We start from the raw sequence: 19,097 nt of genomic DNA on the forward strand, positions 1-19,097 counted from the left end.
GTAAAACTGTGGCAAGAATGTGTACTGGTTAACAATGAAATATGGATCAACAAACTTGCGATATACTTGGCAGGCATCTTCAGAGACACCAGTGGTACATTTTCTATCAATAGTCATCGTCAGGGATTACAGTAGCACATCACCTGTCTTGAGGACTTGATGAGAAGTTGGATAACTTTGCATCATTACTGATTATGAGCTTAAGATGGCTCTAATATTTTATAAGGTTAAGATCTTTTCTCTTGCTCATCATATAGATAACCTAAATTGGCTTGAGAAATAAAGTCAAAATTGTATTGCAATATGTGATGAACTCCGTGTTACTGATTCCTGGCTTCAGCTAGTGTTCATCAAACAACCAATGGCCAGAATTAGAATGTTGAGGGAAGAAGTTAGTTTTTTGTCAATAGTTCAAAGTGCATTCTTTTGCAGCAACATTGAATTTTTGAAGAAATCTAGTACATTAGTAGTTATATATATTCCAAACATATTGATGACCTCATGAATCTAGCCCATGATAACATGCTCTAAATTCTAAATTTATCGCTGAGAAGTAATTTGGCATAACTTGATTTGATCTATTACTAGGGTTCTTTTTGGACTATCTATAATGTGATGAAAGATATTAAGATCTGTGCTAATAAGTGCTAGGACCCTAAATCAATGTTGCATAAGATACCTTGGCATAGTCAGACTTAAAGCATGCAGTTTAAAAGGATCAGAATATTTCAAGGCTAAATTCATAGCAAGTCCCTTGGTATCCTCATTCAATCAATAATATTGAGGTACTATTGATGCAAGTATATCATTATTGTTGAGGACTCTTAGTTGAAAATGTTGAGAGTTGTTGATTGAGCAGAGCATGCGAGAAAGATTATCTGTGCATGAATTTGAAAGTTTGCTGATTCAGTTAAAGCATGATAATGTCTCATCTCAAAAGATAAGGAGTGGATTGATAAAGGCTAAATGTCCAACCAAAGCAAGCCTTCAGAGGGAGCTATAGAATTCCTAGCAATATGACCTCTTCTTGCCCAATGTTTATTGATGAAGGTAAGTCATGGCAGTTGATTATGATAATGATGACTCTGATGATGCCTTGATATATCCCTGTTACTTGGGAGGCTGCATGATTATGATTGATGACTTTGGCACATGGGCCTAAGGGTCTATAGCAGGAAAAGGGACATGTTACAGGTGGCTCAATGATTATGTTTTGGCAAGGTCACTCTCTCTATATCTAGAGGGAGTATTGGATTGTAAAGATGCAACTATTGATGATGTCTGATTGATGACCCTCTCGTTTATCAATGTAAGAGCGAGTTGGCTTTTAAAGTCAAGATGGAAGACCTAGCCTTGATGCACTATTCCCTGCACTTAAAGGCCTAATGAGATGGACAAATTGTTGGTTTGCATATGTATATCTTGTGGGATCCTGGTGTTGTTGATAAACACCCCATCAGTCATATGCCTTGCTATGAAGACTCTAAGTCGATTTATGGATGAGCCTCATATATTGGATAACTACTTATTGAGATATCTTTGTGATTCTATTATCTATAATCTAAGGTACATTGCTGGAATCTAAGATTACATGAATATTCTGATGCTGGCTCGGTTGGCAGTGTGATGGATGGAAAGAGCACATCTAGTGCTATATCTCTTGATTCAGTTGCTTTGGAAGCACTATTGAGGCCAAATGTGTATATAACAAGAAGTATGGCTTATTATGAACTTATGAAGCTAGTTGGTCGAGGACAACCCTTTAGTGAGTTATTTGAGCACGCGTTGGTAACCATCGTTGTATATTGCGATATACTTGAGTGGGATTCATTTTTCAGAGAATGCATCTTCCACGACAGCTACAAGTATTGGGTACCACTTTATTTTGATATTGTACATTGGAGAGCTACCAAGCTCCATCATTGTTGGTTGGATGAGCATATTACTATCATCCTTACATGGTCTCTTGGTAAAGTCAAGATTATCTTTCTTCAGAGAGAGGTTAGGAGGTCATGGATAGACCCTACTATGAGGGTCTCGGTTGAACATTGAGCTTTGGGAGCTCCTGGGGGCATGGGTACTTCTTGGAGCTATGTGCGACCATAGGGTGAGTGGTTCACCTTCCCCTATAGGTACACTATGTACAAGGTGAGTGGTCCACCTTCCTTGCGATACTCCATGATGATATACGACAGCATAGGGTGAGTGGTCCACCTTCCCCTATGATACTCTATGATGATATATGAGAGCATAGGGTGAGTGGTTTGCCTTCTCTTATAACTGATGATATATGCATAGGATGAGTGATTCACCTTCTCCGGCGGATACCCCAGTGAGAGATGCATAAAGGCATCTGTCGGTTGTCACACGTGGACATGTCAGTGGGACGTAGTTCATCCCTTCCCCACATGTAGGTTACTCATTCCCTACAATCGATGGTTGACATGTCAGTGGGACATGGTTCTTCCTTTCCCTACGTGTAGGATCCTTCCTACGATTGTTGGTTGGCATGCATGTAGGATGTGGTTCAACCTTTCCCTACCCTCGTTGGTTTGCATGCACGTAGGATGTGGTTTATCCTTTCCCTACAATGGTTGTGACATGTGACTTTAAGATGTGGTTTATCCTTTACTTGTGTGTGGTTGTGAGCAGGATGTGATTTATTCTTTACTTGTTGTTGCCCCAATGTCATCCTACCCATGTAATCTAGGACACATGGGATTGGGAAGTACCTGTCCTCTAGCCATTGAGTTGGAAAAGTAGATAGGGACCATACCACTACAGATGGACACATCGTATACTACTATACTCCCTATGTCTAGGATGCATGGTGTTCAACAACTTGATCTGGGACCAAGTCTGATTGGGGTTCTACCCCTGGACTGACTTTTGTCAGTGGAGAGTGGCAAGGTCTTGTGACTCACTCTCGATATATTCTTCTTCATTATTACATCATTGTTCAACAGAGTTGAGATGAGATGCATAGATGGTTCATGATGATAGGATGGCATGATGGATTGGTAAGTGGAATTCTCCCTAGTTGAGAGGGAGTGTTAAAATTGGAAACTAGGGCCAAATTCCATGTTGGACAACTCATTTGATGGAGATGATTATTGCATTGAATTCCCCTTTTCGAGAGGACCAAAATCGACATAAAGATCATCAAATTTGGATAAGCGGAAATGTGTTTTTGAATTTATGCCCTCACATGTGCCCTCTTTGCTTAATTTTTATAAATAAGAGAGACCTCCAACCTCATTTGGTATTTCACTCTCTCACACAATCATCTCTCTCCTTCTCTGATTGGTTTGTACAGTTTATTGGGCATATCTTTTCCTCACGTGTGGCAGTAGAAGGACGAATTGCCTAATGAATTATAGTGCCGAAATTTCAGAGTCTATTGCAGGTTTAAGTTTTAACCAGCATTGACCAGGGGTGTTTTGACCACATTTGACTGCGGTTTTCATGCTAGAATTTCGTTTTTGGAAAGCTACATTGATTGGCATAGTAACCAAGGTACTCTGGGCACATCGACTGAGGCTGACCGCAGGGCTGACCATAGAGTTGACTGCGGAGTTGACTGTAAACTTCAAGTGCAGAATTTGATCAAGTTTGACTATTGATTTAGTGACTGTTTTGGGCTGTCTTTGCCCACTTCAGAAGGCTGAGTTTGACTACCTTTGACCAAGCTTCAAAGAGGACTGGTTTGCTGCTGTGTTGACCATCGTTGACTTTCTGGTTAGGGCAGAATTTGACTGGTATTATCTGCTGCAGAAAATTACAGATTTGACAGGCTGCTTTGATCATCATTTGGCAAGTCAATTTTGACTTTATTGTACTCTCTGTGCTGAACATTTGATATAATAATAAAGAATTGATCAAAGGGTTTTTCCAATCTTGGGGTTTTTCCCTGGTATTCGCCAAAACTGGTGTCCTCTTGTCTTGGCTTGTCTTCTGCATCTATGTTTGATGTTCTTTCATTAGTTACTATCTATGATAATGGTTAATGTGATTGCTAATGGATTAATGGAATTAATAATGGGCTAATGGATTAATGAAGTAACTGACCTAAGCAAAGAACATGTTAACTCAAAAATTAACATGAAACCCATTTTATTGTGTAGAATTGCCTATAAGGGTGCGAGGAATTTGCTATTGTAGGTTACTCAGCCAGTGATTTTTCTACTGCCAATACTATACTTCCTCCACTTACCAATTGCACCACCATTTGCCAGAGTCAATGAGAAGAATTGATGAAAACGAGCAAGCAAAGTGACAATGGGTATGCTGATGGTACTCAAAAATTCAAAATAACCACATGTATAGCTCACTCTGAGTGAAGTAAAAGTATTACTTCAAAAAAAAATGTAGATTTCAGCCGAACTTAAGGAAGAAAAATAGTTAAGTTTAAAGCTTCACCATTGTTCCTCGTCCTTTCCACAGAAATTCTGCTCTAACAGCTTCCAATGTAACAATGCTATAATAGGCAAAACTGGGGTTTCCACCAACGTTGTGAAAAGCGCGAGTAGGATTAAATCGGCACGGGGAACGAATCGGAAAAAATCGGAAAAATCACGAAAAAGGCGGAAAAAAGCGGGAACAAATCGTTTGGTACAAAAATATTCATTTTTTTTTCATTTTTTTTCAATTTTTTTAATATCTAAACCATCTACAACATAAAATAAAGCTTCACCATTGTTCCTCGTCCTTTCCACAAAAATTCTGCTCTAACAGCTTCCAATGTAACAATGCTATAATAGGCAAAACTGGGGTTTCCACCAATGTTGTGAAAAGCGCGAGCAGGATTAAATCGGCACGGGGAACGAATCGGAAAAAATCGGAAAAATCACGAAAAAAGTGGAAAAAAGCGGGAAAAAATCGTTTGGTACAAAAATATTCATTTTTTTTTTTTTCATTTTTTTTCAATTTTTTTAATATCTAAACCATCTACAACATAAAATAAATACATTGACACATAAATATGATAAAAAAAACTAATATATAAGATGTTTAATATCATTTCTAGCGCTAAAATCACACATAACATTGAATCATGTCCTGAATAGTAAGTCCTGACTCCTGAGTCCCAACTCAGCCTCAAAATATCAACAAAAAATATGATAATGTATCTCATCATGTCATAATGTCATATACAATAAAATGAGGTCTAATCCTATTGATTTCCTCTGCCCCTCTTGCGAGAAAATGCCACAGCTTTCCCTTTCCCTCTAGATGTAGATGCTGGTGCCTGTGCTGGTGGAGATCGCAGTGGAGTCTGATGTGCTCTAGAAGCTGAAGAACTAGAAGTAGGAGCTATAGGAGGTAGACCACGTCCTCTACTGGTGGCAGGGGTAGCCCGAGCAGGTGGTGTCACCTGGAAACATTACAATCTCCCAATCTTGAAATCCTGAAAAACTGATAAGTCTGCTGGATTTTAAATGAAATCTAAAATTCTACTTTCTCCATATGAAATCCAATGAGGCTGGAACCAGTGTTTTACGAAACAGCCGAGTTGAAACCGAAACGGCCGTTTCGGACCGTTTCAATAGCCAGCCCAATGACCCGGCCCATGACCCGGCTCGGCTGACCGAGTCAGCTATGACTCTGTCAACCCGGCCGGGTCCGTATTGACTCGGCCGAGTCATGGAAAGGACGGCTGGGCAGCGGTTTTTATAAAAAAAATTCATTTTTTTGCTGATATTTGGTAAAGTTAAGTAGGGTTTGTGGATTCCAAAGGGTAATGGAATATTGTTAAATGCTTTTGGGGTCCATTTCCCCCTCCCAAACTCTATTTAAGACAGCCAAATGCTCTCATTTCACTCACAACAGTCTTATGCATTTGAGTGAGAGTCTTCTTTGAGAGTTAGTGAGCAGTTCTTGAGCTTGTTTTGGAGCAGCAGTGAGGAGTCTTGGAGGAGCATTGTAGCTGGAGTGAGGAGCTTCTTGGGCAGCCATTTGGAGCAGCATTGAGGAGCTGATTCTTGGAGCAAGCTTGAGGAGGCAGTTTGTGCCTGGAGGTATTTTTTTCCACCTCTATAAATCTGTTTTTACTTAGTAAATTTTAGGTGCATATCAAGATAGCTTAGAGAGTGTTTTTAGTCAAATAAATGAACATTGAATCAATTTTTTTTTTTTTTTTTTTTCATTTTTCAGATTGTTTTCCTAGTCAAAAAATGGCACCTAGAGCAAAAGATCCTGCTTGGGCATATGTTGAAATGGTTGATAATGAGATGTGTTGCAAGTTTTGCCATAGGAAAATTAAGTCAGGTCCTGGGGGGATTCATAGGCTGAAACAACACTTGGCAGGGATTAAAGGCAATATTACTCCATGTCCCTCTGATCAAATTGGGGAGATTAGAAAGAATTTGTTGGAAAGCTTTGAAAAATTTAAAGAAGAAAAGACTAGGCAAAAAGAGATACAGGCTGAAATTGGGAGGAAGAGGGAGATACAAAGAATGATGGCTGCCAACCCCCACTATGAGTTTGAGGGTTCTTCCTCTATCCCTCAAACTGATGCATCAAACCCTTTCCGTTATGTTCCTCCCTCTTTTGCTTCTGTTCAAGATAAGGGAAAGGGTAGAATGAAGGGTGATGGGACTATCAAAAGTTTTTTCACTCACTCAGGCTCCTCTCCATCAGATGCACATGGTCCTGAAGTTAGTATTAGTAAAGGTCTTGCTCAGCCCACTTTAGATGACCATTGGAAGAAAGAATTGAGGGAGACTGCTTGTGACTACATAGCTAGATGGTGGTATGATGCTGATATCCCCTTTAATGCTGCTCGTTCACCATATTATGAGCCTATGTTTGAGGCCATACATGCTGCTGGAAAAGGCTTCAAAGGCCCTACTATGCAAGAGCTAAGGGGGTTTCGTTTGCAGAAAGAAATTAAATCAATTAATGAGTATTTGCAAGATTTCAAGGAATCATGGGCAAGAACAGGGTGTACCATCATGTCAGATGGATGGACTGATCAAAGAAACCGTACCATCATAAACTTTCTTGTCTTCTGCCCACAGGGAACCATGTTTTTAAAATCAGTTGATGCATCTGATAAGGTAAAAGATGGCCACTTGTTGTTTCAGCTATTGGATGAGGTTATTCAGGATGTGGGGGTGGCTAATGTTGTTCAAATCATCACAGACAATGCCTCTAACTATGTTCTTGCTGGTAGACTGTTAGAGGAAAAACACAAGACCATCTTTTGGACCCCATGCGCTGCACATTGCATAGACCTCATGCTTGAGGATATTGGAAAATTAGATTGGGTCAGAAACACTGTAGATAATGCCAAAAGCATAACAAAATTTATCTACAATCATACACTGGTTTTGAGTCTCATGAGGAAACACACTGGAGGCAAGGATATTATTAGGCCTGCCATCACTAGATTTGCTACACATTTTTTGACATTGCAATCTATGCTTTCCCAACATAGAAACTTGCAAAAGATGTTTTCCAGTGATGATTGGAATCAAAGCAGTTGGTCTAACAAACCAGAAGGCAGAGAATTGAAAAGGAAAGTCCATGATGAAACTTTTTGGAGAAAGGCAGCAGAGATTGTGAAGCTTGCTGAGCCACTAGTTAAGGTGTTGCGGTTGTTGGATGGGGAAATGTTGGCTATGGGCTTCATTTATGAGGCTATGGATCAAGCAAAGGAGCAAATAAAGACAACATACAAGGATAGAGTGGCAAAGTATGGGCCCATTTGGGCAATCATTGATGAAAGATGGAACAATCAACTCCATCGCCCTATACATGCAGCTGGGTATTTTTTGAACCCACGGTATCATTATAAAGCTAAGGAGTCAGGAGCTTTGAGGGGGGAGGTCAGAGATGGACTGGTTGATTGCATTGAGCGCATGGTCCCATCGGAGTCTGATCAGCTGCTGATACATCAGCAGGTCACATCCTTCAGCAATGCAACAGGTACCTTTGGGAAGAACCTAGCAAAGATTGCAAGAGAAGCAGATGAGCCAGGTAAACAAAAATTTCAATTTTCAATTTCTTAATGGTTTTACTTTTTTTATTAAAGTTTGTTAAATCATTTATAATTTGAAAGTTAGATATAATTTGTAATTTTGTTGAGCTTCAGCCTTCATCTAACTCATAATTCATTACACTCCTATGTTTTTTGCAGCACAATGGTGGGAGGCCTTTGGTGGCCAGTGCCCTGAATTGCAAAGGTTTGCAATTCGTATTTTGAGTCAAACTTGCAGTGCATCTGGGTGTGAGTGCAATTGGTCTGTCTTTGAGAGGATTCACACAAAGAAGAGAAACCGTTTGGAGCAAAAACGGTTGAATGATCTAGTTTTTGTCCAATACAACCTTCGGCTCAGACGGAACCAATTGCTGAACAAAAGACCTGATTCAGATCCCATTGTGTTGGAAGACATTGATCCAACATCAGATTGGGTAGTGGAGAGTCGTCTACCAGAGTTTGATCCTGATGAGGATCTTGAGATTGATCAACTTGATGTTGAACATGCACTGCAGCCTGTTCAGTTGAATGCAGATCCCGATCCACCAGCCTCAGTCTCACAACCAGCTAGTAGGACTCCAGTTGTAGGTGCTTCGCCTTCCTCTGCTCAGCCACGACAGAAGCGCAGCCGCATTTGTACTCTATCTCAGCTTGCATCTGCTGCACAGCCTAGTGGTACTGGCACCACTTCTACAGTTGCAGTTGGAGACGATGATGATGAGGAGGAGCCATGGGGCCCCTTGTCTGACTCTGATGATGATGATCCAGAGATTGGTCGAGATGATCTTGGCTCCTCTGGCAGTAGCTACTAGCCTCCTTGGTTATTTGTATTTTGTTTTGACTCTTGAGTCTTTGATCATGTATGACAGACTACAGTTGACTATGTATTTACTATTGCCATTGGGTACCATTTTGATATAATGGATTGGTTCATGAGCCTACTTTGATCATATGTTGTCTTCCATGTATATTATAATGTTGTGTGTTTGGAAACTTGAATGAAAATCTTTAAAATTATGTTTAAAATATTTAAATTTTTTTTTTTTTATAAAAAAAATAAATATTTAATGTATTTTTTACAACGACCGAGTCATTGAAATCGAGCCGGCCGAGTCATTACCGAGTCGGAGTCCGAGTCGGAGTCGATCCTCGGCCGAGTCCGAGTTGTAAAACATTGGCTGGAACCACTCTCAAACATCCCGAGTCATTTCATGGTAATGTTAAAAATTTAAGTAAAAGGATGAAAATGAAGATTAAGGAGAATGTCACTTTTACTTTAAGAATTTAACATTACCATGAATAGCATATCCATACTAGGGCCTAGACTTGATCATTAAGCTACCCCACTAAAAAATTATTTGTTTTTTTCAAAAAAATTTGCATGAAAAAACCCAAATGACCAAATGGAAAACAAAAAAAAATGTATAAAATCATGTTGTCTCCCGGCAACCCCACACTTTTTTTCAGAAAAAATCGCGTTTTTTTTCGAAAAAAAATCGGCAAAAAAAAGCCGATTTTTTCGTGTAAAAAGCGCGATTAAATCGGCGCGGGGAAAAAAGCGCGATTTTTCACAACACTGGTTTCCACACAATGGATCAATCTCACCCAGGCCAGCTATCCAAGTAAATACAAAGAAAGAGAACAGTTCAGAATTTGCCCAGTCACAACAATGGCGAGATAAAGCAGTCTGGTAGAAGATTAAAACTTAGGGAAAGCAGAAATTTAAATGGACAAGTAAAATTGGATTTTCACTGTCAAATCTCAAAAACGAACCATCATCCTTGTGTCCACTGGCTTCCTTCCTCTCATGCTCTGAGCTCCTGGTTGCTCTTCCCATGCTTCCTGCCCAGACTTGCTCATGAAAATACAAGGATATCCAAAATTCTGTCTGCTGCTCAAAGCCTTGCTTTTTGGCAAATGTGTGGAGTGTTCTTCACAATTATATTAGCATCGTAAGTTGTGCTACTGTTCAGATATCCAAAACAAGTATATAATAATTTCTGGTCTACTCAGGTAGCTGGTAAACTTGTAGAAACCAGTGTTGATAATATCAGTATCGGCAAGGGTCCAGAAAACATCTTATTGGCAATATCGGCGAAAATATCGGCAAAATATCAGCAAATATCGGCAAGCATAAAAAATATTTTTTTTCAAATTTTTAAACATAGCAAATATGTTGCCGATATTTTGAAAATATCGCGATATTTTGAAAATATCGCGATATTTTCAAAACAGAAAATATCGCTATATTTTCTTGGCGATATATCGTTTTGCCGAAAATATCGCGATATTTTCGAATATCGCCGATATTATCAACAATGATAGAAATTTCATATGCTGTAGCCCCAACCCAGTTTCAAGTTTTTGCACAAGGTTTAATTCCCAAATCCCAACATGACATATAGCTGATATGAATGTTAGACTTGCATTCAACTTAAAACATAGGACTACTCTACTTCTTTTTAACTTTAGCAGCTGCTACAAGAATTAAATGCAAGCAACACACACACAATTTTTACAGTGATTTGGTCTAATGACCCTGGAAAAACTCACAGGGGGAAAACCAGTTCTCAAGGAGGATTTAATTGCTTCTTAGGAAATAAATACACAGCAGAGATAAAAACAATGTATCTCCTTTTTATGCTTGCTGATATCACTGCCCAGGTTACATAGAATTTCGTGCCAGAGTCATACAACCCAGCTGTGATTTGCCTTGAAATCTGTGCATGATGTTACCTTACAGTGCCTTGATTTTTGTGCCAGGAATAGCAGGAATCTTCTCTGAAATTTATGCCTCGACTGTGACCAAAAACAGCCTCGAAAAACTCACTACAGGACCCCTAAAAATGTGCTGACTGTACCATGAATTTTAGCAGAGACAGGCCTAGCTTTCTGTGCCAGGCTACCTGCCTCGAAATGCGTGCTCAGTCAACAGAATGAGCCCTTGAATTTTGAGCCTGATTAACTCCAGAAACTGCCTCGAAATCCACTCCTCTATTTCTGTGCCTAGAAAATCGGGTCTGCTCTCTGGAATTCAAGCTAGCTGATTCTTGGGATTCGAGCCTCTTGGTTGCTGTAGTTTCGGCCTGCAATTAATGGCTGAAGCTGCCTTCTTCTCCTCCTTTCTAGCTCCCCTTCTCTACTCAATAGGTCATGAGAATAAATGAATATAAGCCTCTCTTCCTTTTTCTTTTTCGTTGTCTTTTCAAAAGATGAGAACCCTAACCCTTGATATCTAATGGCTGAGATTAAATATCAACTCATTAGATCAAGGGTGGAGATCATTCCCTCTCTTGACCTCTCTCTAATGTGGTCCCCATCAATTAATGAGTCTCCTAGACATTTTTTTAATGTTTTTGTACCATGTGCATTTTTCTCTCATAAAGTCACTTTTAAAACATAAAAGTCACTTTTATGAAGTGTATTTTGTACTTTTTTCATAAAGTCACTTTATGACTCAAGTGACATCAATAAATTCAAGTACATGGTATATCTCTTAAAAGTACTTTGCTCCATGACATTAATAAAACTTATAATGTCCCAAGACAAAAAAGTCATTCATGTGTCTTCCTAGGTGAAAATGATAAATGCACTAGGAAACACCTCCTTGGTACCATTATTTTCAACAAAACTGAGGACAAATGGCTACATATATTTGGTGCTCAAAAGATGGGCCACTACATATTGTGTATGCAATCAGACAGTTCATATTGCAATATAAGTTGAGCATATAGATGTGATATCCTCCTTTGGCAATTGTGTCCCTCTTTTGTGTATGCATGTTTACAGTCTGTTATCTCATTTATCTGCATTACACTTGGATTCACACTTAGTCACCTGGCTTAATATTTACATAACCTTTGGCTTTCCAGATCCCTTGGTTCGATATTGATTAGATTGCTTGAAGTGACACTGACCTACCTTTACAAGTCGACCTTCATTCATTGATAGACATTAACTTGGAGTCTAACCAACTTTTGACTCTGCCCCAATATCAATACCTAATATTGCCAGTGGCTACTGATAGTCAATTTGCCTTGAACATTTGATATGGGTGGTTGGCCATCATTGACAGCTGACTTCAGCTACAACAATTCCTAATCACCAGTAGTATCTATAGGTTTCAGTATCAAACTTTCTCTAGACTTCTCTGAACATTCTAGCAGCTCTTGCATGGGATTTACCTCAAAGCATTTCACAGATCTTGGCATAGACCATCTCTGTTATTTGCTCCATTATAGGTTGTACCAAACATTTTGTTTGCATATGCATTTTACCAAATTAGTTCTGATATAAGAATCAAACAGTAGAGGAGAAATCTCTCTTGCACTTGTGTAGCTCTTCCCTGTATTTACGTTTTCTGTTTTTTTAACTGTTTAATCTGCACCACAATTACATTCACCTTGCTTAGCATTCTCGTAAATAACCTTGGGATTTCCAGGTTCGCTGGTTCTGGAGTTTACGCTTGGGCCCTTGCATCGTGTTGTTTGAGTAAAAATTGATTGACCTTCACAGGCAGGCTGGCATTCATTCATTGACATTTACTTGGAGTATAGCCAACTTGGATATCAACTCAACGTAAATTCTCGACATCACCGGTGGCTTCTGATAGCTGACTTGGGTCAGCTGTTGACATAGGTAGTTGAATCCTCATTGACATCTCACTTCAGTTACGGCAGTTCTGAATCACCAATAGTGCCTAAAAATTGAAGTTTTATTTTGTAATTCAATCACTGTGGAGTTCTTTGGGTACTTGGGGTGGAATACACACTCTAGAAGCTTTTGCAAATGATTTGTTTCTCACTGCCCTTTAAAGAACATGGCATATAGAGGTTCATGTCTATATGCCAATTTCATGGCATATAGAGGTTCATGGCATATAGAGGTTCATGTCTAGCAGATTTTATATGTTATACCAATATTCCACCAAGACTCCGGTGCGGGGAGACACGGGTGCGGGGAGATGCACAAGGGGGAGACGGGGGTGCGGGGAGACGTTGATATATATATATATATAATAATAATAATTCAAATTCATATTCATTGTTCACTGTTCAATAATGAAAGTATAAAGATATTGAATAGACAATTGAATCATTGATCCATCCTCATCATTCATTTTGATACATGCATCATTCATGAATCATGCGACATTCTCAAGTCTCATTATTGAATTATTCGTACATACCATGAGTTTCGATAAAAAAAATTTAAAAATCAATTATGAAATATTCAAATACATTGATTTGATTTTTTATTTTTGGTATTTTAATTTTTAATTTGGGTCTTACTAGACAAATTTAAAGGGGGGCGCCCAGAAGCACCCTTTTTGAAGGGGGACACCCAGACGCACCCTTTTTGGGGCGTCTAGACTCCCACACTGAAGGGGGATGCCCAGATGCACCCTTTTTGGGGAGTCTAGACTCCCACACTGAAGGGGGATGCCCAGACGCACCCTGTTTGGGGAGTCTAGACTCCCACACTGGGAAACGCACCCCCACGAGACTCCCCGTCCTGGGTGCGAGGGGTGCGTGCACCCGAACCTGGGGGGAGTGTCCCTGTGGAACATTGTATTCCACCAAGTTTCTGGGATGGGGGAGTGCAGGAACAGGTAGAATCACATTAGGGACTTGTAGGAGCAACCCCCAAATTTTATGGGAATTCAGGGGGGGTAGGGGGACATCAGGGTCCCTAGCATAGGGGTTCCGATCTCTAAATTCATAAAAGTAATAATATTAATAATAAATTTCGAATAATAACAGTTCATCCCACCCAAATTCATCATCCCACAAAAATGTGCAATCTAGTGAAAATGCTATAATCATGGCAATCCAAAAATCTTGATAACTGTTAAGACTGCTGAATTCTGAATAGAATATGAAATTTTACTTTCTCCATATGTGAAGTTTGATGAGGTTGGAACCACTCTCAAACATCCTGAAACAATTAATGTTAATGTTAAAAATTTAAGTTATTTTAAGAAATTAATATTACCATTAATTACCAAGGTCACAATCTCCTCAAATCTCTACCCCCAATCTTTGTTTTGCCTTAGATGGTTGTGAGACAAAAAATAAGTGGAGGTGAATCCCCCCTTTCCTTGTATTTGGCTGGGGAGGGGGGCACTGCTGAATGCCCAGACACCCTCCTTTTTGGGAAACACATTCCCTACACTGGGGAAATGTTTCACCAAGTTCCCAAAAGGGGGATGTGGGGATGTTTCCCAGGCACCTCCCACCCCTGGAGCATAGGAAATGAGGGGTGCATGCTCCCCACCTTGGGGGATACACCCCCATGGAACACTTAGTTACAGAGCATTTATTGTATGCATATGTAATTAATCAGGCAATTGTGATATAAGAGTCGAGCATTTACATGAGATGTCTTCCTTTGGGTACTTATGTCCCTCTTTTGTGTATGTATTTTTGCTGTTTTGTAAACTCTTTTTGTGCACCATACTTACAGTAGCACTTTAGTAATGCAGCTTAATATTTATTATTCACACCCTTAACATTGGGATTTCTAGATTTCTTTTTTACCAAGTCTACTTCTTGGGCACTTGCATCAGTATTTATAGGACTTCTGTGAGTATCATTAATCTAAAAGATATTATAGTCACTCACACGTGGCAGGTTATCAATCTCCCTGGTATTTTGTTTTGCATCTGGTATATTCAATTGAATAGAATGTGAATAAATGGAATCGTGGAAAGGAAAGCATCATAGATCAGTGTTTTCAGAAACGGCCGGTTCGGAACCGACTCGGCCAAGTTGGTTTGAGCCAGAGCCTCCCTGGGCAACCTGGCCTATGAAATGGTTCGGCCGGCCGGGTTAATACTGAGCCGGCCAGGTTGTCTAACAACTCAGCCGGCTAGGTTTTAAGTTTTTAACCCGGCCGGTTCGGCCGAGTCCGAGCCTACTCGGCCAGACTGGAAACTGCGGCCCGTTAACATCAAGTGTTTCAAAGAGGCCAGCATTTCTGATGGCAGACAACAATTGTTGTAATGTATAAATGAAGAATAATCGTCATACCATTCTTAAGTTTTAGCACAGACCGCATCTGTGTACTCTAAGGTCATATCTTGAGATCGCATGTCAAATCACTGTACCACCCTCGGATTATGTATGTTCTCAAATGAGATTATGTATGTTCTGATCATTAGAGGAATTTTCTTCCTAATTATGGTCTTATTTCTGAGATTTATGAATTTATATGACTTATGTCAATGATTGTAGTAAAGACAACAGGTCCTTCAGGTTGTCGTCTTTGCCTTTTGCATTTCATTACTTTGCCAAGTCCCAACTTAATGTGCTATTAGTTCATAATTCAATCTTCAACCAGACTTTGACTCTTGTTCTCTTGAGTGAATATATGACCAGAATCTTCTGCATATGGAGCTTCAGTTTGTTCCTTGATAGACTCATTACCTAATGCCAATAGATGTTATAGGCTATAGCTACCTCCATGTTTTGAAACATGAATGAAAATCTTTAAAATTATGTTTATAAAAAAATTAAATATTTAATGTATTTTTTACAATGACCGAGTCATTGAAATCGAGCCGACTGAGTTGATACCAAGTCGGAGGCCGAGTTGGAGTCGACCCTCGGCCGAGTTGGAGTCGGAGTCGGAGTTTTAAAACATTGTCATAGGTTGTCTGAGTGCAACAAAATTGTTAAATGGAGCCTCCATGATGGGTTAATTGAACAAACAGTAAATTCTGTGATACCAGATATGCCTGTGCAGAGCCTGGGATACATCGTTAACATCAGATGGCCCCCTTTTGAGGAAACGTGTCCCCTACTTTGCGAAAATATTTTTCCATGTGTTTCCCTGAGTTCCCCCAAAAGGGAGATATGGAGAAACATTTCCCCAGGAGCCCCCCACTCGTGGAGTGAGGGGAACACGGGGGTTGTGCCCCCCACTCTGGAAGATGCGCATCCTGTGGAATTCTGGTTTACATATCATGTTTGAGGGCTAATATTAATGAGAATTCCTCCTTTTGGAAGGCCTTATTTCCAAATTCATGAATGGTATTCTGAATTTTTTTCTCGTGTGTATATATATATATATATATAGACACATAAACATGAGAACAAAATTCAGAATACCATTCATGAATTTGGAAATAAAGCTAAAAGGAGGAATTGTATATATAAACATGAGAACAAAATTCAGAATACCATTCATGAATTTGGAAATAAGGCCAAATGGAGGAATTCTATATATAAACATGATAAAAAAATTCAGAATACCATTCATGAATTTGGAAATAAGGCCAAAAGGAGGAATTGTATATATAAACATGAGAAAAAAATTCAGAATACCATTCATGAATTTGGAAATAAGGCCAAAAGTAGGAATTGTATATATAAACATGAGAAAAAAATTCAGAAATACGATTCATGAATTTGGAAATGAGGAAATGAGGCCAAAAGGAGGAATTCTCATTAATATTAACCTTCAAACATGATATGTAAACAAGAATAGTATCCAGGATTTTCTAAATTTTTTTTGCTGTATCTTTACTGGATGCCATACATGAATTTGGAAATAAGGCCAAAAGTTGGAATTGTATATGTAAACACGAGAAAAAAAATTCAGAATACGATTCATGAATTTGGAAATGAGGCCAAAACAAAGAATTCTCATTAATATTAACCTTCAAACATGATAAGTAAACAAGGATCGTGTCCAGGATTTTCTAACTTTTTTTTTGCTGTATCTGTACTGGATGCCATACAATGTCATTGGTGATGGTTATGGTGGTGTCTGTCTTTTTCTGGCACTGCCAACTGGTTTTCCATTTATTTGGATAAAACCAGGTGAAAGAATGAATTTACTATAATATGGCCTCTTGACTTTCTTTTGCTTATAAACTTTTTGTCATTAAGAGTTTTTAATAAAAGATTGTACTTCCTTTTTTAGTCTGATGAGCCCATTCTAGAAGATGATAAAGATGATGATGATGAAGATGATGATGAAGAGGATGATGATGATAAAGAGGATGATGATGGTCAAGGTAGTGTTTCGTTCCAATTTTTTGTACGGATTTGTTATCTATTCTGTAATATGCATTTTTTAGGGATCATTATTTCAGTGCTTTTTGTTCTGTTACGTATAAATTCCATATTCTGACCTGTAATTTGTGATGAGCAGAGCAAGGTGGTGATGCAAATGGAAAGTCAAAGCAAAGTAGAAGTGAGAAGAAGAGTAGGAAAGCAATGCTAAAGCTAGGGATGAAGCCTGTCACTGGTGTAACCAGGGTTGCTATAAAGAAAAGCAAAAATGTTGGTTTACCTCCTACTACTTGTCCAAAGTATTTCTCATGTGTATAAGATGTTTTTAGCAAATTGGGATCATTTTTAGCCTGTTCTCTTTAAGGAACCATTGTAATATTATTGGTATAATTTTGCAGATCTTATTTGTCATCTCAAAACCCGATGTTTTCAAAAGTCCAGCATCAGACACATATATAGTCTTTGGTGAGGCTAAGATCGAGGATCTGAGTTCTCAGCTGCAGACACAAGCAGCTGAGCAGTTCAAGGCTCCTGACTTGAGCCATGTAATGGCTAAACCAGAGTCATCTGCTGCTGCCCAGGAGGAAGAAGAAGATATAGATGATACTGGTGTGGAGCCAAAGGATATTGAACTAGTGATGACCCAGGCAGGCGTCTCAAGAGCTAGGGCTGTTAGAGCTTTGAAGGCTGCCGAAGGAGATATTGTCACTGCCATCATGGATCTTACAACTTAGATGACAGCAACTACTATGATATTTTTTTCAAGGAGACATAAATGAGCAAGCAAATTGCCAATAATAGTGCACTTTCCCGTACTCAACAGACATGATTATTTAGGAGAGTTAATTTTTCAGTCACTTCCTGTTGTTTGGTGTTTGTAAACATTAGTTAGCCTAAATGTTTGCCTTGACTTGCAATGTAACCTAGATTCTGTTTGGGAGGTTGTGCTTACATTTATGTTGAAAGGTAATCAAATGTTGTTTGAGAGACTACCTACTTTTTGAGCTCAAGGAGTCTTGTTTTCCTGCAAGCATTCGGGCAAAGAACCATTTTAGTAATTATGAGTGAAGATGTTATGCCCTCATGATACTCGTGGAAAAACTAGCTAAAGGTGTTACTGTTACTTGTGTATGGTCTTTCTTTTTTAAATTATAATTCTGATAGATTTTGTTCTGCATTATATTCGAATTTCCCAGAAATGTTATATATGATAGATTGCAACTAAACCTCCTACATGCAACTTTATCGGATCTCATAGTCAATAATATAGACAGATTACGTCTCCGGCTGTTCAATAATGATTTCAGGCTTCTCTATGAAGCTTCAGCAGGGGTGTTTCTGTTGGTTTATCCACAGGTCTAGGTTTTTCAATCTGGATTTATGGAATATTGGATCGTTCTTTGTGATTGGAGATGAAACATTTATTTAATTTAAGAAGGGGCAATAAATGGTAAAAGTCTCGGGATAAATTCCAAGATCTCGATGGACAAAGCAATTACAAATTTGATGCAGGCCATCTCTATTATGTTTAATCTATTGTTTAAAATTAAAAAACGGTCTTCAACTTTTCACATGCTGTTAGACGACCAGCCTATGTCAGGCTTGCTGGCAGGAAAGGTGTTCCCTAACGATCAAGGCAGCAACTTTCCTTTAATCTTGCCATTATAATTTGTTGTATCCTTAAAGCAAAACATCATCTATGCGTAATCCCTTGATCACACGTTAACCTCATGTCATAGATGCTCAATCATTCCGCTGGCCCTCATCGGAGCATTGTTAGATTAGCATCAACATAATACTTGAAACTTTGTAGGAATAACGAGGGGTTAATTTCTAATAAGGATTAAATCATGGAGCATTGGTCTAGGGCACTTTTCCATTGTTCGGGAACTCTACGTCCTGTTACCCAGGTCAGTGCTTATGAGTTAGATTAGCAATGGAAGATATTATCCAGCTTATGTTTGATATACACCTCACTGTGGGAGCTCTCTTCAACAAGGTGGAAATGCTGCAATGTGATAAATATGCATCCAAGGCTGGGTAATCTGTTCCTTTGTTGTCTATTATGGATTGGGGTCCATTTCAATGCCCAATGG

General features: G+C 39.0%; 2 protein-coding genes across 2 annotated transcripts in view; both read left to right on the forward strand.

Moving 5' to 3' along the window:
• The window catches only part of LOC149236659 (nascent polypeptide-associated complex subunit alpha-like protein 1), a 30,085-nt gene extending 11,904 nt beyond the window's left edge, over positions 1–18,181 (forward strand). Inside the window, exons 2-4 of the mRNA XM_089372447.1 lie at positions 16,910–17,003; positions 17,141–17,271; positions 17,400–18,181. Coding sequence (XP_089228573.1) covers positions 16,910–17,003; positions 17,141–17,271; positions 17,400–17,735 — 561 coding nt within the window. The 3' untranslated portion in view covers positions 17,736–18,181. The remainder of the gene's footprint in view (positions 1–16,909; positions 17,004–17,140; positions 17,272–17,399) is intronic.
• On the forward strand, positions 6,192–8,965 carry LOC149236660 (uncharacterized). Its single transcript, XM_089461595.1, has 2 exons — positions 6,192–7,980; positions 8,141–8,965. The coding sequence occupies exons 1-2, from the start codon at positions 6,216–6,218 to the stop codon at positions 8,791–8,793; spliced, it is 2,418 nt and encodes an 805-aa protein (XP_089317721.1). The 5' UTR covers positions 6,192–6,215; the 3' UTR covers positions 8,794–8,965.
• Positions 18,182–19,097: the final 916 nt, after the last annotated feature.

This window comes from Pinus tabuliformis, chromosome 8, assembly GCF_031772625.1.
Source record: "Pinus tabuliformis cultivar Carrire ecotype Pingquan chromosome 8, CPIR1, whole genome shotgun sequence".
Classification (NCBI taxonomy): Eukaryota; Viridiplantae; Streptophyta; class Pinopsida; order Pinales; family Pinaceae; genus Pinus; species Pinus tabuliformis.

Excerpts from the sequence above, each read along its gene's own strand:
- LOC149236660 (XM_089461595.1), top strand. The coding sequence starts at position 6,216 with ATGGTTGATAATGAGATGTGTTGCAAGTTTTGCCATAGGAAAATTAAG. Across the intron at positions 7,981-8,140 it reads AAGAGAAGCAGATGAGCCAG|CACAATGGTGGGAGGCCTTT; the intron begins GTAAACAAAAAT and ends TGTTTTTTGCAG.